Source organism: Ixodes scapularis, unplaced genomic scaffold (assembly GCF_016920785.2).
Source record: "Ixodes scapularis isolate PalLabHiFi unplaced genomic scaffold, ASM1692078v2 PGA_scaffold2__306_contigs__length_199485367, whole genome shotgun sequence".
In the NCBI taxonomy this organism is placed as follows: domain Eukaryota; kingdom Metazoa; phylum Arthropoda; class Arachnida; order Ixodida; family Ixodidae; genus Ixodes; species Ixodes scapularis.
In genome coordinates, this window is record NW_024609857.1 from 116,239,077 (window position 1) to 116,260,184 (window position 21,108).

Sequence of the window (21,108 nt, forward strand, 5' to 3'; positions counted from 1 at the left end):
GTAGGGACGCTGCTTTTGTAGGTGATGTCGCTGCTGCCGGGAACGGTGTAGACGTCACGAAGCCACGTGGTCCTGTTGAGTAGTTATTGTAGATGCAGGGTGAGTCGGAACCTTCACGCTGCACTTGAGGCGACGGGTGCTGGCCACGTGTTGGAAAGCAACCGACCGATGCCAGCATCAACTGCGTAATCAGGAAGAGCCATTTAGTCGTCGTGCTCCGAGAGGCGCTACCATGCCCACTGGCGAAATCCAGTCAAAACGCGGCTTTTGTAGGCGATGTCGCTGCCATTGGGAACGGTGTAGACGTCACAAAGCCACGTGGTTTCGTTGAGTAGTTATCGTAGATGCAGGGTGAGTCAGCACCTTGACGCTACACTTGAGGCGACGGGTGCTGGCCACATGTTGGAAGGCAACCGACCGATGCCAGCATCAACTGCGTAATCAGTAAGAGCCGTTTAGTCGTCATGCTCCGAGATGCGCTACCATGCCCACTGGCGAAATCCAGTCGGGACGCGGCTTTTGTAGACGATGTCGCTGCTGTCGGGAACGGTGTAGACGTCACGAAGCCACGTGGTCCTGCTGAGTAGTTATCGTAGATGCAGGGTGAGTCAGCATCTTGACGCTGCACTTGAGGCGATGGGTGCTGGCCACGTGTTGGAAGGCAACCGACCAATGCCAGCATCAACTGTGTAATCAGGAAGAGCCATTTAGTCGTCATGCTCCGAGATGCGGTATACCATGCCCACTGGCGAAATCCAGTAGGGACGCTGCTTTCGTAGGCGATGTCGCTGCTGTTGGGAACGGTGTAGACGTAACAAAGCCACGTGGTCCCGTTGAGTAGTTATCGTAGATGCAGAGTGAGTCAGCATCTTGACGCTGCACTTGAGGCGGTGGGTGCTAGCCACGTGTTGGAAGGCAACCGACCGATGCCAGCATCAACTGCATAATCAGGAAGAGCCATTTAGTCGTCATGCTCCGAGCTGCGCTACCATGTTCACTGGCGAAATCCAGTAAGGACGCTGCTTTTGTAGGCGATGTCGCTGCTGTCGGGAACGGTGTAGACGTCACAAAGCCACATGGTCCCGTTGAGTAGTTATCATAGATGCAGGGTGAGTCAGCATCTTGATGCTGCACTTGAGGCAATGGGTACTGGCCACGTGTTGGAAGGCAACCGACCGATGCCAGCATCAACTGCGTAATCAGGAAGAGCCATTAGGGAGTTGTAGGAGATCGTTTCCGTAGCCCGCTAAGCACCCGGATAGCGCTCCGTAATCCGCCACAAGACCTTGAACTATGCAGACAAGGTTGGCGGCGCGCATGCGCAGCTGCGGCGTTTTCTTTGCGGTTACCGTAGTGGTGGAGAAAAACGATCTACTAAACCTCCTTATTTAGTCGTCATGCTCCGGGATGCGCTACCATGCATATAGAAACATAATTGTTTAAAGTCGAAAAAATTGAGTCACGCAATTATTGCTGTAGGGATGCATATTTTATACAGAAATACTTCAAAAAAATGGCGAGACACGCAGTAATTGAACACAGCAAAACAGGGCATAGTGAAAAATCAGGTAAACGTAGTGAACGCGGACACGGCTGGACAAGGGTCACTTACGATCATGTAAGCGAAGTTGTCGCGTTCAATCACTGAATTCTTGCATTATACCTCGGCCACATTGCGGCGCTCGTATACTCACTCAAGACCGCGAGCTCATTAAATCCCATATAATCTATTGAAAATATATTAACTTTTCTGTGTGGCAGGGGTACAGAACTTACTATTTACAGTCAACAAATTTTACTTCTCCCTATGGGCTCGAGCTGTTTTAGAACAAAAGATAACTTATTTTGTATACAATAATACTATTACGTTAACACAGTTAAGATTCTAGCATAAACGCGATAAAGGCAAATAACGTTAGTATAAATAAACACATAACCACAAACAACGCACTTTCAATAATCACACAAAGTTGTTTTCACCTTCCAGTAAAAACTAGATTACCACGCATATTTACATATGTAGACGCAACTGCACACGGATAACGCCAAAGAACGAGATTCCATTCTATCACGATATTAAAAACAATTGACTGCAGCACTTTACTCGCGTCCTACGTGACCAAGAAAGTCCTTAAATAAGTTGTTTCCCACCTGTCGATCCTATCCATACGTCCCACAATATCCACGACGAAAACATTTGAACACAAACTCCAACAAGTCTCTCACTGTCGAGGGAGAGGTCTATCGATAATTGACCAGTGTCATCGTTGGCTAGTTGTCACACATTTCACTCAAACCATAGCTGGACTTGTTCCACGAAATAAATGCCATAGTATCGAGCGAACACAATAAAAGCTACCCGAGACTGCAGTGATTACAGAAAAGCGACAAGCAGACGGAAAAAAGTCTCAAAAGGACCACACACGAGAGCAGCGGCGACGAAAGGCTTAACGATGTCGACCCATGTCTTCCTCGAATGCGCTCCCTGCGGCGATGACTGGATTTTTCTTCGGTTTCATACAGTCAGCAGCTCACACACAACATAAATTTACCAGAATCGGAGCCCGTATGAGGAAAGATGATCGGAGCCGGTTAATTCGAAAAGTGTGGGGAGCTGCGGACTGCAGGTATAGACCCGCGGTTACGGGGATACTCATGAATATAAATTTGGTACTTTCAACCTTGGTAACGCCTTGTATATTACGTTTGTTTATATATATATATATATTCAATTGTACAAGACTGCGCTTTTAAAACGTATATCAATGTCGGATAAACGCGCACAAACACCATGGCGCCACTCGACAAGAAACATTTTTTTCACGTCGATACCAGAGAGTTTTTCTTGTAGTTGCGCCAAGGCCTTCCTTGTGACGTAACCACTCATCCTTCTTGGAAGGCCATGGCCTTCACTCGGCAGATGGCCTTCCATTGTGACGTAACCACTCGGAGCTCTACGGCTTCTTTCTCTAGAAGGTGTTGCGCTCGCCCGGCGGCGACGTTCGCACTGCGGCCGCACGGATACTGACGCGCCCAGTGGACGCGCCCATCGTTGCCCTGGATGGATACGTACCGACCTTGGGTTTGATGAAGCTGCCGACCCATTGCACTTTGGCTCGGCATCTGGATGTGCTTGGCGCTGGTGCATGTGCTTGGTGACAATACTTGGACAACACGGATACCGCTAGCCCGCCGGAACTTCCCGATGCGCTCAACACTGGATACTGTGCTTGTGCATGCTGTGTGTGTGTGTTCTGTGCACCGTGTTTGGTGACGACGCTTGGATGACCATGTGCGCCTCCGGAATTCCCCCTGCGCTCACCACTGCACTCTACAAAAGTATTTTGCGAGATGCCCTTAGCCGTTATAAGCGAGAGATTGTCGCGATTTCAGACCCAGGCTCTTCCGCCTGGGTCTGAAATCGCGACGATCTCGCTCGTAACGGCTAAAGGCATTGCACGAAATACTTTGTGTATTTTGTAAATGTGGCAGCCGTGTAGGCGTAATTCCGGACGCTGATGGCGGCTAAATTGCCTCGTTTTATTTTTTGTTTTGTGTTCTCTGGCGAAGAGAATTTCTCACGGTTTTTAAGAAAGCATTGCACTATTTTTGTGAAAAGAAACCAACAAATGAAAGCTATTTTTGGTGATTCCGTGCGCGATAGAACAAATGCAACTGGAATGTTTGTTTCTTTTTATGTTGATTTTTTTACGGCGCCATACTCTCAGCTGTGTAAATCTACAGAGGTCATAACTGCCGAAAATGTTTGAACAATGAATATTCCCCACTCACAACATGAAATTCAACGAGACTCATCAATCGAGCAACATATATTGTACGTACCCCACGGTGCTGCGTTATCTGAACAGGATTTGAGAAAGGTTGCGAATATTGAAACCTGTGGGGTTGGGGACAACACAAGCATGCACTTCGTGTGCAGAGCGATTTATTCGAATCCCTTCCCCGGCAAGGGAGCCCAGCCAATTGCCAAATGAAATCTCAGCATAACACAGATTTAGAAGGACCCTCCTAAAGAGTCATCAAGTGTTTGCCAATGACATCACATTTACCTGTTTATAAGGACCCATAAGGACAGCTGAAAGTAGATAAATCAGGGCAGTTGAAACTGCCCCTTCTTTAAGTAATCGCAAAGCCAATGTCTTGTCAAGCATTTATTGTATGCCAAAACTTTTCTACACAAAAAGCCTAAATAAAACTGAACCAAACAAACACAATAAACCATGTTCGCAAATGCAGCTGACAACACTCCAAAAAGCGTGGCTCAGTTTGTATTCAGATGTAGAACAAATATTTAGCCGCTCTGACCCATGAAAAAGAATAGGGTTGTGTTTGTGCGGTGCCTCATTGAAGACTTTGCCTGTATGCGATAAGACTGCTAAGCAGAGCGGGCCCGCCTTGCTTCTCTATCGGTGGACAAAAGTCGCTCTCGGTCCTCCAGCACCTCTTTGGCACGTCGAGCACAATCATACTCAGCAGAGTCCGCTCCGTCCTCTTGCGAGACATTGGTAAGACTGCGGCACACCCAGTGAGCGCCTCGTCCCACGACTCTCACAAGTGCGTGATAAAGGGAGGACGGTGCGCATACCTCACTCTCCTGTGCAAGCACTTCGATGTGGCAACCGGGATGTTTCAGGGGGATGACTGAAGAAAATGCTACTGCTTTAAGTAATTAATGTTTCATCATTAAGGCAGACCAGCCAATAAACCACAACAAGGCATGTAGTTGGGCTAGTTGGTGGTACATACTGTTTGGTGGGAACAGCGCAAAAAAGACGGACCAGGACGAAGCAGCACACAGACAGCGCCCCGCCTGTGTATTTCTTCGTCCTAGTCTCACATCTTTTCCGCGCTGTTCCCACCAAACAGGTCATTCTACGCTCCCGGATGCCTTCAAGTGACAACAAAGAGCAGCAATCTGATATATGGCTTATGAAAAAAGCAAATCGGGCTTTGTGCTCATAAACTGCATGTGGCCCACCCAGCCGTAACTTTGACTAAACTTTCTGGGCCATCATGGGTACTTGAAAGGCCAATTCCCAGTCGTCCTTGAGCGTACAATCTTATGTTCAGGATCCTTACATGTCGGCACGTGCCTGCTGAGGCTGAACAGGTTAGAAAATGTCCCGGGATGTTGTTGGTATTCCCAACGTGGGTCTTGTGACTTAGATTAGAGCTCTCCACAGGACCGGCCAACCCCGAAAGTTTGGGCCGGGTAGCACAGATTGTTTTCGGGCCTGGGCCGGGCTCAGGCAATGGTCTAGCACACTTTCTAAAACGTTAAGAAAATTAAAATGCATTGATTGTTTAGATTTAGAAAAAAAAAAAAGAAAAAGAAAAAAACGAAAAAGCAGTTACTAAAAAAATTATTAGAAATGAAGAGAGCCGTCCTAAACTAAAAAAAGCTTGCAAGAAGATATGAAGAATAACCCTGGGGATTCCGTCAGCATAGTGGGACAGCTGCTTCTAGGCAAGAAAACGAGGGCAATCCGGTCACAGAGGAAAGTATGATTGTATTTCCTTCTTGAAGTCCTGAAGAAAGAAGAAATGCCCTCTGGCTACCAAAGATAAGCTACATCTCTTATATTTGTGTAAGCTTTCGAAGGTTCACTATGTGACTGCGATATGACCGCGTCTTTCATGCAAATTATGCTAAACAAATCAAATGCACCAACACCTTTCCAGGGCAGCTTTGAATTTAAGAGATGGGGCGCACACCTTGGCCTCTCACCGGGCTGGGCCCAGGCTGGGCCTGATCAGGTAGGACCCATCGGTCTGGGTAAAACTAAGAGCCAGCGGGCCCGGGCCGGGCCTAAAAAAAAGTATGCCCGTGCAGTGCTCTAACCTAGATTAAAAATAAATTAAATTTCTTGTATGCTCTTTATACTTCTCTAAGCATGCAATGCAGCAAAGGTTTGCTGCATTGCATGCACTTACAAGTATTTTGTCTGTGCACACAGATATGGTAAGGCTCAAAAACAATGTGCACTTGCACTTCAGTTGCAAATTCGGTCTTGGTGTGCGTCTTCTTTTACTGGTCCTCGTCTTTCAGCACTTTTAAAAGTCACAAAGCAATGCGAGTTCTTCATGCACAGGTTATACCTGTAACATTATTTTACATATGGATTTTGTTGTGGATGGTCAAAACTTGTGGACACACTTTTCACTTGTGCTTTTTGCTTGTGTGCATTGGAATGTGGTAGCTCAGTGTTGATAGCCAAATAAAGGCTTTGGAGCACAACTTACACTTGTATAGTTATATACATCCATTCTATTGTGGATGGCCAGATTGTTATCCTGAGGAAAGGTTTTTAGAAATTGCTAGTACTTATCACTTTTTTTACCCATGTGTGTTCGCTTGTGGTATTTAAGGGACGACATCCATGTGAAGGCTTTAGGACACAGCTTGCACTTATAAGGCTTTTCACCTGTGTGTGCTCGATTGTGGAGGGTCAGTGTGCTATTCCGAGAAAAGGCTTTGGGGCATTGGTTACATTTGTAAGGTTTTTCACCTGTGTGCATTCGATGGTGCTTGGCCAGATTACTGCTACGTGTAAAAACTTTAAGGCATTGCTTGCACTTGTAAGGCTTGTTGCCCGTGTGTGTTCGAGTGTGGTCAATCAGGGTTGATGGCCGAATGAAGGCCATCGGGCACAGCCTACACTTGTATGGTTTCTCACCTGTGTGCACTCTATAGTGAATGGCCAGATTGCTCTTTTGAGTAAAGGTTTTTAGACATTGCTCACACTTATAAGGCTTTTCACCTGTGTGCATTCGATTGTGGGTAACCAGGCTGCTATACAGAGCAAAGGCTTTGGGGCATTCGCTACACTTGTAAGGTTTTTCATCTGTGTGCACTTGACTGTGCTTGGTCAGATTGCTATACTGAGCAAAGGCATTAGGACACAGCTTGCACTTGTAAGGTTTTTCACCTGTGTGCGTTCGGTTGTGCTTAGCCAGATTACTACTATGTGTAAAGACTTTCAGGCATTGCTTGCACTTGTAAGGCTTGTTGCTTGTGTGTGTTTGAATGTGGTCAGTCACGGTTGACAGCCGAGTGAGGGCTCTGAAATACAGTTGAGACTTGCAAGGTTTTTTACCTGTGTGGACTCTATTATGTTCTGCCAAACTGTACGAATAGGCAAACGTTTTCAGACAGTGCTCACATTTATAAGGATTTTCACTCATGTGCATTCGATTGTGGATAGTGAGGCTGCTATTCCGAGCAAAGGATTTGGAGCACTTGCTACACTTGTAAGGTTTTTCATCTGTATGCCCTTGACTGTGCTTGGTCAGATTGCTTTTCTGAGAAAAGGCTTTAGCACATGGCTTGCACTGGTAAGGCTTGTAGCCTGTGTGTGTTTGAATGTGGTAGGTCAGGGTTGATAGCCGAGAGAAGGCTCCAGAGCACAGTTTACACTTGTAGGGTTTTTCACCTGTGTGGATTCTATTATGTTCTGCCAAACTGTAGGAATAAGCAAAGGTTTTCAGACATTGCTCACACTTATAAGGCTTTTCACCCGTGTGCATTCGATTGTGGATGGTCAGATAGCTATTACGAGTGAAAGCCTTGGGGCATTGCTTACACTTGTAAGCTTTCTCAGCTCTGTGTGTTCGATTGTGGTTGGCCAAACTGCTTTTATGTGCAAAGGCCTTGGGACACTGCTTACACTTGTAAGCTTTTTCACCTGTGTGTGTTCCTTTGTGGTTGGCTAAACTTTTTTTATGTGCAAAGGCTTTGGGACATTGTTTGCACTTGAAAGATTTTTCTGCCAAGTGTGTCTGATAGTGCTTGGTCAGATCACCATGCTCCTTAAAGGCTAAATGACAGAACTGGCACTTGCAGGTATGTGTGGGAGTCAAACAGACCTGCTCTCTGAGTGACAATTTCGGAGAACTGGGACGTTTGAAGGACGAATCACTTCTATGCATTTGAGAATGGCACTGCAATTCTGACATGGAATCACATAACACTGAACAATGCTGGCACTTGAACTGTTCAATACCGTGGGAGACCAGGTGGCTAATAATTCCATGCTGATCTGTGGTTACATAGGCACAGAAACAGCATTTAAACGAGATGTCCTTGGTAGCTCTACATTGGTAGCTGGTGTCCTCCACAGGTACAGCTCTGTCACCTATAAAAAAAGATGTTGCATGTATTAGGATAGACATGTAAAGTCTTAATACCTGGCATCATGGAACATCATATCCCAGCAAAATTGAGTGGCAAAACTTATGTCACCTGACGTTAGACTATCATGTGACCCAATGATGACATCAGGTAACATGACACTGTGATGTGACGTCATGTGAATTTTCCAGAGAAGTTCAGCAGGGATGTTTATGTCACGTGACTCGGAGTCATGGTGAGAAGTAGGTGTGCTATGTGATACCAGGGCATCACGTGACAACAGGTTCTTTGACATCAATTTTCCAGCTATATTCAGTGGGGGAATTATTAAACAGTATGTTTTTTACTACCTCAAACAGCTTCTCAGGATGCATTTTTAATAGTAAATTTTTGGTCCTACTGCTCAGCAACCACTGGATGGATTGACCTGGGGATAATTTCATTTAAAAGATAATCAAAAACTGGTTTGCAGATTGTTGGGTCATTTTCCAGTTTTCAGGCTAGAGATTCTTTAGGGCAGCTTGAACTGCTTCAAAGTACCCCCTATTCATCCCAGTATTCATAAGCAATTCTGAAAAAAAAAAAAAAAAAAAAAAAACAGGCACTAAACAATTTCAGATTATGCATTGAAGAAGATAATGTCTTTCTGATATTTTCTTCAACAAGATATTGTTTTCATGTCTTTACATAGTGAAATGAGAGAACCAAGTTTACACTTCAGTCAAAGCCCAATAATTGGGTTCTTCAGGCAATTATTTTATCTATCCAGTGGCATAATATGTAAGCAACTTTTCATAGTTATTTACATACAAGGTAATCTCATGTTAGTATGTAGCAACGAACTCCTTGCGTGACCTTGTTTCTTTCAGCCGTGTTTAAGATTTTGTTGTACAGGCTTAAAAGTTTTTAGTTTTCCAGGTGCGCTGTGGATGTGCTGGGTTTATTGCTTTCACACCTGCGGTGATAGGGAATAATACCGTCTGGTTTGACCATTTTGCTTGCATTGCTGTGTTTTGCATTTTTCTTTTTTAGGAGGGAGAAGGGACATGTATGGAAAGCTACTCCTGTCAAAAGTGTTTTTGCTTTAGATTTTTTTTTCATGATGAATATGTTTTTTTCTGGTGAAGCCATTGGCATTCCGAAGCCGCAAAAACAGTCCAAAGACTCCACACCACGATGCTGACAGAAATTACTGAAACCTTAAAAATTTGATACTGTTTGCCATTTCATTTCTTCGTAAGTATGAGATTTAAACAAGCTATTCAAATGTTCAACTGAAATCATAGTTACAAATTTTAAACATCGATCAGCTGATTATGCTAAGTCTGTTCTCTATCTTAATCATGAGCTTTGCCTAGTATAATAATATGCGCAGACTGCCTTGCAGAGCAATAAGGAAAAGTCGAGCGAATATAGTGAGTTCTCCTTAGAGAAATTCTCTCACAATATTTTCTACTACGGTATGTGTCAGTTGGAAGCATCAATGGCAGGATTTGGAAATTAGTGAAGTATTATTTATGTTGTGGGCATTGTGATTATCTTATTGTTATGATAGTGACTTTGTTTAAATAGAGCTCCATCTATTTCAAGTCTAATAATACCTCGTGGTGTATGCTTTTTAGGCTGGAGGACTCCGGCAGTGAAGTTTAATTTTTGAAACCCCGAGATACACCATTGATGTGGCATTTTATGAAATAAAATTAATGTTGACAAACAGGAACTCAAACTCTCTCTAATATCATGTTTGTCACATGGACTGTCTTAGCTGTGACAAGTTTGTTAGGCTCTTACTTTGATATTGACTTGTTTATTTCATCATATCGGTGAAAATGTTTTGTATATAGCTGCATGAAAACGAATCCAAGTCGCAACATTATTTTGCTGATTGTCTCAATGTGCTTTGTTACTTAAAATATTTTATCAGCACCAATTTTTTTTCTTGTTAGGAACAGCTTATATACAAAGACCTCTTCTGCCATAGTGAAAGGGAACAACACTATGTTCATCACCCAAAGAAGGAACAACAGAATGTCCATCACTCACAGCACAAACATTTTTCCTAGGTAATTTCAGTTATGTTTGTTTGCCTTTGAACTTGTATGTTTGGGCACCATAAAGTCACAGAAAAAAAAAGAAGATAACTGATGTTCTCAAAGAGCACTCAACGACACATGTATCGAAGCAACATAGTTTAGTTGGCAGCTCCACGTGGATGCACTGTGAAAAATGTAGTGGGCAATTCAGTTTTGAAAAGTCGGGTTCATATTTTGGGTGATGTAACATAGCTTTTTTGGTTTATTCATTTTATTCCCATAAAAACCGATATGCTCTAACATTATTTTGTGAATTCGCAGGAGAACGGCCCTAGTCAAGCTATCTTTTGGCTTTCCACCTATCCTCTGGACATTGTGTATTTTGTGTGATAGAACTTGATCTGATTTCATGTATGGCTTTGCAGGAATGAAAATGAGTTCTGAAGACCTGCAGCAGGGGTCTCAAAGACATGGCCCGCGACTCTCTGGGATGCGGCCCAAACGCCGGCACGTGCGGCGCGTGGAACACCATTCCCTGCATTATCCTTGATGCTTAAGTAATTTAGCAATAGGTCTCTTCGGTAGATTAGTTATCAATAGGCACCATTTTCAAGATCAGTAGACTCTCAGGTAGATAATAAAGGGTTGCCGCTGTGCGACCCAGGTCAGCCACGTCTACGCTCGCACCGCCCTCTCTTTGTCGTCGTTCCAAGCACTTGCGTGCCTCCGCTTTACCCGGGTGGCGATCCCGTCACGCATGTCTACTTTCCCTGGGTGGCAGTCTTGTTGCGCGTGTCTAGTTTCCACCGGCTCCTGGGGGGGGCCTGTGTCGTGTGCTAAATAGCTTCGCTGGTCATCCAACTTCACAGAGTGGAATGGCTCATATCTTTTTTTTGTTCTTGCATTTCTGTATTATTATTATTGCGTACATACATTTATTTGTGATGATGATGATGATTAAGAGTTTAGTGGCGCAAAAGCGACGGAGGCCATACTGCACCTAACTAATGATTTGAGCATCTCAGTCATAGTAATTCAAGCATCAAACATATAGTCAACAAAAAATGTGCAACCTAAAATTTGTGCAAAAAACCACTCGTCTGCAGAAAGTTGACGACACGCTCAAATGGAACGATGGGATGTTTACCAAGTGAAAGTACAGGATGGAAAGGGATCTAAAATCCAAAAAACACTGGGAAACAGTTGCGCCGGTGCTGCTCGAGGCCCGGACATAGCCATAGAATATGCAGAACTGTCAGGGCTTACCCGCAGTGATCACATTCTGGAGGATCATCTCCGCAAAGAAGATAAATGTGGGTCAAGAAGGTGTGGCCTCTTCTAAGGCGACACCAGAGAACCTCACAGAAACAATCTTTATGAGATGAATTTTCCCACAACCCCAAGATTGGTTCGACAAGATGCAGCTTGTTCGTATCCTCTAGGTTCCATTCAGATTGCCAAAGGCAGAAAAGAGCCTTCCTAGCAAGGGGCTTAACATCTAGGAAGGGTATGCCATGTGGGTTTTCCTGGAGATTGTTTGCAGAACTAGCCAGCTGGTCTGCCCTCTCATTGCCTGTGATAAAAACGTGACTTGGGAACCAGCGAAACCTAATAGCAGGTCCGAATTCCAGGCAGCTATTGATTTTATGCTGTACTAGCTTGACAGGCTTATTTTTGGTATCTCCGAGTGAGCAGAGTAAAGCGGCAACACTTTGAAAGTCTTCAAAAAGAAGTGCTTTGATTACTTTGGTGGTGGCAATATACTGAAGGGCAAGAAAAGCACCATAGAGCTCTGCGGTAAAAATACTCTCAACGCAGCTCAGTCGTTCGGCCTGAGCGAAATCATCGGAATAAAGACCCGATCCTGCAAATGTCGAAGTCTTAGCACCGTTTGCATAGAAGTGAGTGTAGTCGGCATATTTTTTTTGCACTTCAATAAATTCTTCTTGAATGAGCACTGGGGAGACGCTATGCTTTTTGTACTGTGCGAGTGCCCAGTTACATGATACTGGAAGCATTTTCCAAGAAGGAACAGTCTCAGCATTCTGTAGAAGGTTAATCCCATAAAGGTCAAACCAAGACCTGAAGACTGATCACTGTCAACAGGAAAACTCAATGGCCACATTGTGCTTGGTTGGTTTTCAAAGAGGCAGGCAAATTGAGACTGCTGGACAGCATAAAAAGTGGCATGATCGAAATGACAAAATTTTCGAAGCGTAGGTCAGGCCCAGGTACTGCCGTCGCTTGGAAAGGGACATCTGGTGAGACTCAGCGTGCAAGCGTAGCACGGATGATGCCCGAAAAGCACCACTAGCCAAGCGCAAGCCAAGGCGCTGCACCAGGTCCAACATTTTCAGAGAGGACGGTCGCACTGAGTAGTACACAATGGCGCCGTAAACAAGACATTATCGCAGCAATGCATTATACAAGTGCAGCAACCATACTCTGTCAGAGCCCAAAGATTCATGTGACAGAACTTTCAGGATGTTTAGACACTTTAGGCACTTTTGCTTCAGTTGCTTTACATGGGAGATAAAATTCTACTTCTTTTCCCAATTCCCAAAAACTTATGTTAGAGTTTAACAGGTATGGGAGTTTTATTCGATTCCAATGCTGAATCAAGGAATATCCTGCGTCGAAGAGAAAATGGCATGCACACAGTCTCTTCGGGTGAAAACTTGAACCCATTTTCGTCAGACCACTTGCTAACTTAATTTATGCTAACTACAGCTGGCGTTCCCCGCTGGATAGATTGCATGAAGAAGCCGATTTTTGCAGGTGATCAACAATCAATGAATATGCAATTAATGGTGTAAGGACTTGAGCTAGTGTGTTTATCTTTAGAACAGATAAAGTGACGCTCAGGATACTTCACTGAGGAACACCATTCTCTTGAATTAAAGAGTTTGATAGAGTACAGCCCAGTTGAACCTGAAAGATCCACCCTCTCAGAAAAGCCTTCATACAACACGACATACAGCCTCGTATCCCACAGGCATAGAGGTCTCGAAGTATTCCGTACCTCCAGATTGTGTCGTAACGTGTCGCACGCCTTCTCTAGGTAAAAAAACAAACACAGACACACAGTGTTGCCTGTTTACAAAAGCCTAATGGATATTCGTTTAGAGGCACACGAGGTGATCCAAGGTAGACCAGCCTCGGTGGAAAGCACATTGGTAGCTGCCAAATATGCTTTCTTCTTTGAGAAAATATACAAGCCATCTGTTAATAAGTCTTTCGTATGTTTTGTCAAGACAAGTGGTAAGAGCAATGGGGCTAGAAAGGAGAGTAGGATCCTTGCCAGCCTTCAAAAGAGGAATAATCTGAGCTGTTTTCCAGGCTTTGGGGACATAGGCTTCATCCCAAAGATCGTTAAAAAAAAGCTAAGCAAATGTCCCAGGGCTCCTGGGACAAGTGGCACCTCTACACATGCCACTCCATTCTGCACAACTGCAACTCCACCCGACGGATGGGATGATGGACGGTCTTTATGAAAAATGTGATAAGACTGTAAAACATTTCAATGAGTGAAACTCGGATGAGTCTCCTGCTATGCAAGAACGACTGGTCGTAGCTCACTAAGGAAGAAATTGATATCATCAATATTGCATAAGAGACCTCAGCAGTTCCACTGCATAAAAGAGAGATGACCCATAAAAGCTATTTAAAATGGATGAAAGGTAATGGACTGACAGTAAATGAGGGTACTAGCATATTTTTTTGGAAAGTCTCCTGAGAATGCAAAAAGTGGACAGGAATGTGTACATATTTAGCTTAGTTTTCTATGTGGGATAAAACTTGGGGAATATTTTTTTCTTTCTCGCATTGTCCTTCTGCCACTCTGTGGTCTCCCCAGAGGCAGAAGAGAGGGACTGTGCTCCAGGCAAGAGCAGATCGTCATCTGATAACAGCCTGGTCTCGTCCATTTTCTTGTCAGATGGTATCTCTGGATCATTCGACGAAGCAACCTCGTCAGAGTGCCCCGGCTTTCTTTGGTTGTCAGACAGACGAACGGGCTGTACTTCACCTCTGCATGTAGGGCCGGCAGGCACTGGAGGTGCCTGAACTGGCTTCTTAGAGGCAGCAGTGGAAACACTGCCCTCTTTCAAGCGTCAAGGCCCCAAAGAGGTAGCATCCACGCTTCTCTTGACGGTTGAAGGTCCTGTCGAGGAGACAGTTACCTCCATGGCATCATCCTTCCCCCGAGTTGGGAAGGACTGCGTTCACTTCTTGGTGCCGAAAATGGTTGGTATCCAACACCATCTGAGTTTTCGGGGCCAAGCGTTGAGGGAATGCCTTGCTCTTTGAGAGCTTTCAAGAGGTGACTGGGGTCCATGAACCCACAGAGGCCTCGCGAGATTTAGGGGGACTAGGGGAGCACTCAATGTCTCGGAGACTGTATTGGGTGCCCACTGATGCCTTTGGTGACGGCTTGGTCCCCCTCGCGGTCGCTTCGGCATGCCTGCCTCCTTGGAGGAAAGAAAAACACTTCCGTGCCTCAGGGTAGGTCAGATTTTCGCTTGTTTTCACAGCCAAGATCTTTTTCTTGTTTTGGAAATTTGGACACGATCAAGAGTAAGCAAGGCGGGGACCTGAGCAGTTCACGCACCTTGCTGTAGTCGATTCACAGTTGTTAGTCATATGATCTGTGGCACTGCACTTAGCACATGTTGTTTTCCCACGACAAGTGACCGAGCCATGACTGTAACATTGGCATTTGAAACATCGTCGAGGATTTGGTATGTACAGGCATACTTTGCAGTGCAGGTAGCTTGCCTCGATGCTCTGGGGTAAAACTGTAGAATCGAAAGTAAGGACAGCAGTCACAACTTGTTCAGAAAGGCCCTCAAGGATCTCGTCCTCGCTGGATTCCAGCAGGTCATCCTTTGATATCACATGTTGGCAACTGTTCAACATGCGGTGTGCAGTGACAAAAATCTTGTATTCCGGAATTTCGTTAAAGTCTAGCAGAGTGCCGCTCTGTGCACCACTTTCTACTTCAACTAGCAGGTCGCCGGTGTGAGTTTTTCGGCTTTGAAGTTTCTGCCTATGACGTTTCCAAGGGTCTTAGAAATCAAGAATGGAGAAAGCTTGGCTAGTGGTTTTTCATCTTGCTCCAAGTGCATCACCAGAAAACGCGTAAAGGTTTTCTGAACTGTAAATGGCTTTAGAGGCAATGTTACTTCGCTCCGACTCAGTCTTTTTAGAAGTCAATCAGGTTCTGTAGCATGTTTCAAACCAATAAGAATGGGAAGGTTTTCAGAATCTGTGGCGCACTGCCCACCACCGAGCCCAAAAAGAGGATATAGCAAATGTGCCATAACAAGAATGGCTTGGCTGGTACAATTACACTGCCAGTGTTACCAAAAAGCTATAACCGAGCGTGGGTCTAGAGAGAGTTCCGTCACCACCCAAGGTTAGATCTTGCCACCAAAGAAGGTGAAAGAGGAAAGGAGGGCAGAAAGGGAGAAAACACAAAGGTAAGAGAGGAGAAGAAAGGCAACTGACTGAATCATCCTGGTCGGGCCAAACCACGACACCCTTCCATGAGACGAACGGGCCGAAGCTATACATTGCCTCGCCTGGGGGGCCCCAAAGGGTTCAACGTACCTTGGGCTCAGCTCAACCACCAGAATCCCCTTTTCCCCAGACACAGGTTAAGCCACGCACACCCAGGCATAGCTGGGTGAATCCACATGGCTCGGGGCAGGCACGTAGCCAGGGGGGGGCATGGCCCGGCCCCCTCCCGAACCCCCCACCCCCGAAATCTTCCATTTTGCTGGAACCTCCTCTCCCCCCTCCCCCTCATACAGCATTTTGCCATGGGCGGCAAAATGGAAGAGGGGGAGAGGAGGTTCCAACCCCCTCCTCCTCCTCTTCCTCCTCTCCCCCCCCCCCCTCCCCGAAACAAAATCCTGGCTATGTGCCTGGCTCTGGATTTGTGGTGACGCCACTCACCAAGCACCTACTAAAGCAGGTGCCCCCAGCATGCAGGTACAGTGGCCCACGTGGCTTGGTTCCGTGGTGACGCTACTCACCAAGCACCTAACACCTAAGGAGCAGGCGCCCCCTGCGGGGATCGGGATCCGTGGAGACTCCACTCTCCAAACGCGTGCTTTCACAGTAAAATGTACCAGCCCCCTAGCCACAATCTCCAAAAAGAGGTTAGCAATTCTAATGCAATTAAATGCAAAGATGCAAGCGAGCTGGACAAGAATGACGGAAACAATTCCTGGAGAAGGGGAACAATTAAGAGGGACAAAGGACAAACACAAATCTCCAAACGCAACTAGGTGATTGGTGCGCAACCGAAAAAATTCGCCTTGTCCGGGCATTGAACCCGGGACCTCTCCATTGGAGGTTTGTGTTTGTCCTTTGTCCCTCTTAATTGTTCCACTTCTCCGGGGATTATTTTCGTCAGGTTAGCAATATTTATAAATAAATAAATGAATAAAAATAAGCAAGACGAAGCACAAGATGTCACTGACAAAACGGCAAGTTTACCAAAAGCAGAGAGCACAATGTCCCATCTCTGAAAAATCTCTGGGGTGTTGATGAGAATGTCGGCTGCTTTACAACAAGTAACACCATTGCCATTCCGTCATAGCCGCAAAGTACCAAAACATATTCACCCAGCCATCTCTTCTTGCTGTATGGCCACCGCACTCAAATTAGTCTGAGAAAATGCAGGTAGCAAGACATCTTTCCACGAAACTTCAAATCCATTCTGTTTGTCCTTTCTAAAAAAACACTCCCCCCATAAAAAAAATAAATAAATAAATAAATAAAATCTTTAAAGTTTTTTTAAGACTGAGCTCTACTGTTTTAGAGCGCAGCTCTTAGGCACCCGTTTCCGACTTGAGCGGCGGCGCCGTCGGCGTAACCGCACATTGCATTATGGGATGCTTTCCATAATGACGCCGTCACGAAGGTCACTTGAAGGTCATGACCTTTACAGTGAAGGTTGTGTGAATGTCACGTGAAGGTTGTGATCTTCACGTGAAGCTGGCAAGAGAGAGGAGGAGGGGGGGCATGCCCTCTTCTCTGTACCCTCCCCTCCTTCTTCTCAAGAGCTGCCCTTTAATTAGGCATTCCAGGGAGTTGCAAACGTCTCATTTTTTCTATACTTCGTTTACATTTAAGCTGACAATGCAAAGGAAGCTACGTGTTCGTAGGACCATACCCACAAGCAGAGAGCAGGGTTGGGTGATAAAAGGACAGCTGTTGATTGGTACGGCGAGTGCATAGCATGCACCGCATTGTCAGCTTAGGGATGCATGGTGTTCAGGTTTTAAAGATAACTTACAGAAAAAACAGACTTGCTTTCTTCATTTTTCAAAGAAGGAACTCTTTTGTAAATAGCGGAGGCCAATGGGGCAAAGAGGCAGCACACTAGTGCAACCCAGAATCACAAAACCCCCTATCTGACTAGAAATTCAGCTGTGATATTCTATAAAATATTATATAAAAGCGCCTGTAAATTTCTCGTTTCACGTGTTTATTATTTTTTTTACCTCACATTACTTGGCACATGAATAATGTTTGGTTGATATGTGGTTTTAAAACCGCTTTATTTTTTTTATGTAATGGTGGCCAGAGAGTGTAATATATTAGGGAGTTTTAGAATAGTGCACGCTAAAGCTTTGCGTACGCAAAGAATAGCGTCGTCACAACTGCGCATGCTCCGAACGCAAACCAGGTTTTGCACTTTGCGTGCGCAATTTTTGGCGTGCGCTATTTCTCGGAAATAGCGTGCGTACGCAAAGAGTCTTTGCGCTTCTCCAAAGAGGATTCATGGTGAGAAGTTGGCTAAAGCCAAAACGAGCAGAATTAAAAAAATGACAGCTTCCAGGCTTATGTCGGCGGCTGCTTTGGCGGCGTCGTGAGTGCGACGTCGGCGGCATCCTCGCGACTGCCATTTTCAATACGGGACGACATTGTTCTCGGTTTGGCAGCGATCACTGGCAACTTCATACATGCGATGCGCGAACATTTCTCAACGAAGGTACGATTTGCGAAGCTCAGTACACAAGACCTTCTAAGAGACCTCTCTTGCTGAGGCGACGCAAGCGGACACGACCGATCAACCGCTCGCGTCGCATTCTTATGTTTAAACAAATCTAAAATAGTACTTTTAACCAAAAAACTCGTTTTTTTCTAAAGTTACAGCATTTCGTGTGTGAAATAAAAAATGGTGACTGTATCTTGGTGGCGTCTCAAGCGCAAGCTGCTTGGGGCTTTCGCGTCGCGACGGTGAAACGCTATTCTAAAACTCTCTCGCGCCGCGTGTGCTAAATACAAGCGCTAAATTTAGCACTAGATTGTGCTAAAATTGCGTATGTTATTCTAGAACTCCCTATTATGACAAACTACTTTGCTAAATATGAGACTGTACATACAAAATGAAATGAACAAAATGTATCTTTTGACACTTGCAAACTCCAGAGGAGCAATAAAATCATGCCTGCTTAAACTGCGTGACATGCGCAACAATGCCATACAATACCTCTACTGTTCAGAGATTCGCCATGCGCTGATCGCTGTGCAGTGATGAGATCTGAAGCAAGCATGTACGCATTGATGTGAACATTGTCAGCTGTTGGCTCGTAGTCCTGAGCAAACTAAACAGACTTCTGGGGCATTTAATGCAAATTACAGCGATGGAAGTGGCATTTTACTTTTTGTAGCAGGTTTTGTAGCAAGCAAAATATTGGTTTGGAGCAGCCACTGACACTTTTGAAGCAGATCCTAAAACCTGTTTGCTCATCACTTGAAAACGAAAAAGAGATTGCGTCGCTAATTAGAAAACATAGCCTTCTTAGAAATAAGGCTCAGGTCACAGTAAGTTCTGTTTACAATTGGTATTTAAAATAATTGTTGCAAAATAAAGCATAGCACGACACTTCAGTTGAGATGAGCTTCTCCGCCTTCCCCCTTTTAGACTCGATTGCTTATTTAGCTCGTAAATATAATTCCCGTCAACGGCCAGCAAAAACCAGCATAGCTTCAAAGACGTCCATCAATAAAAATGTGTCCTCCCAAGTTCTCCGAACCTATGAAACTGAAGATTCCTATATCATAAACTGCAAAAATGACCATCCAGAAATATTATAAAAACCTAGTTTCCCTTTAAAAAGTGGCACTGAGCTTTACCGGCATTGTAACCAGAGTAGGGTCAAAGTTCACTGCCCTTTTGATTGACTGGTGCACAGGAACTAACTTGATTATCATATTTATTCAAATGAAGACCCACATGTTTTTCCCCTTTCTCAGCACAACTTTGAAAATTAGAGGTCAGCCCACAGTCAAGACCAAACAAAATCGCGCTAACCCAGGCACACACCCATGTCATCCGCTGCTCCTAGCACTGCGGTGCCAACTCGTGAAGTTCAACATGCAAGCACTGATGCAAGGCAGTGAAGCTCGATGCAACCGGCACAGGTGCCACGGTTTCTAATCAGTTATAGAGTGAATTGATGAATCAATCTGGCATGTTAAAAAATACATCTACTCGTATGAATGCGCATTCACCGTCTCGATCCACCTCTGTCTAGAGACTTGAATGCAATGCACTTCCCTAGCGCATTATGCCGTTTACACGACTGCATTGAATGTGAGAACTGGAGTCTATGTCACTAAGTCGCATTCGTGTAAAGGCGGCTATTGTCAGGCTATTTAGGCTATGTCGACGGTTACGTCACCTAAACCCTTTTTCTTTTTCTTTAGACAGCTGCTGATTGTAACAAATTCACACTGAAATTTTTACTCTTTACTCAAGTTCATCGTTTGGAAATTTGAAAATAAAAATGCACCATTTTTGGCCACCCCTGAACAGAATCATTACTCAACACGTTTAGACACTGATTCCTGGGGTACCTTCAAACAGCCAACGATCCCTTTGACTCAGGCGGTATACATCTGCTTCCGTAGACACGGCTAGAGGGTAAGGCAAAGCTCGCATGGAGCAGCGCGTGTAGTCCCGTGTGCAGCCTCTTCCGTGATGGTTTAGAAGCATTCGTAGGGTGGCAGTAGAAATTCCGCGTTTACCTTCCTGCCTTTCCTCACATAGGTCATGCGACTGGCCTGCGGCCTCGCCAGGAGATCTTGCGTAGTTGAACACGGTGGGCACAAAATCAGGGCGGTCCTTGAAGTTCGATGGCCGTCCTAGAATTGAGCACCACGTTATAACCGGGCAATGCTCGCCACAAGCTCACGAAGTGGTACCTGTGATGAAGTGCGCGCTGCAGATCCGGCAGTCCCCGGACGGCTCCCATAGCGAGCCGTCCGGGTGCACCCTCCTCACCGCAGCTACCCAAGCGTCTCTCTTCTCGGCATACATGAGTTTCGACGGAAATCTAAAAAACTTCGCAGTATCTTTGCCGTCAAGATTATTGGCCCAATCACAGGCAACGCAACGAGCTGACATTTTATCGCGAGCTTTTCAAGATTTCGACCTTATGGCTTGGCTTGGCACCATGGCTTGATCAGCTTGGCCCAACAAGCTTGGCTTGGACCGCTTGGCCCTTTTACCCTCTATGCTTTTACCCGCGCTTTTACCTTTGTATCGGTTGACCGCGGCGATCTCTGTATCGGGCAATCACAAACTAAAAAAACTATAGCAAAAGAAATTGACAAATTTTGAAGGAAGGGCCAAGCCAATCCAAAATGTCGAAACTCGGCCGACTTGGCCAGCTGTACCGCTGTCGTCGGCCCGCGTGTGTTTCGATCACTGGTTTCGGTTCATCGGTGAGTGCCTTCCTCATGAGCCATCGTGCGCGCCGCGCAAAACGAAGTCACCCGAGCGTTTCCGCGTTCATAGCTCTCAACTGTTTCATTTGCACGAATGTCTCGCCAGCCTCGCTGCTACAAACCACCAGAAGATCGCGTGTCGGTCGTGCGGGTCGTGCGGAGGCTGCGGAGTCT

The 21,108-nt window shown here is 45.3% G+C and overlaps 1 protein-coding gene across 2 annotated transcripts; it reads right to left on the reverse strand.

Annotated features, from left to right (window-relative positions):
• Positions 1–4,161: 4,161 nt before the first annotated feature.
• LOC115329303 (zinc finger protein 708-like) lies at positions 4,162–21,008 on the reverse strand. 2 transcript variants are annotated; one of them, XM_029990862.4, is made up of 3 exons: positions 20,410–21,008; positions 20,233–20,349; positions 4,162–8,156 (listed from the first exon to the last, which is right to left on the reverse strand). In XM_029990862.4, the coding sequence occupies exons 1-3, from the start codon at positions 20,609–20,611 to the stop codon at positions 6,340–6,342; spliced, it is 2,136 nt and encodes a 711-aa protein (XP_029846722.2). In that variant the 5' UTR covers positions 20,612–21,008; the 3' UTR covers positions 4,162–6,339. The 2 variants fall into 2 exon arrangements, with proteins under 2 accessions (XP_029846722.2, XP_029846723.2); XM_029990863.3 differs by lacking the exon at positions 20,410–21,008 and adding an exon at positions 19,529–19,638 and having other exon boundaries at positions 20,233–20,318.
• Between the last annotated feature and the right edge of the window lie 100 nt (positions 21,009–21,108).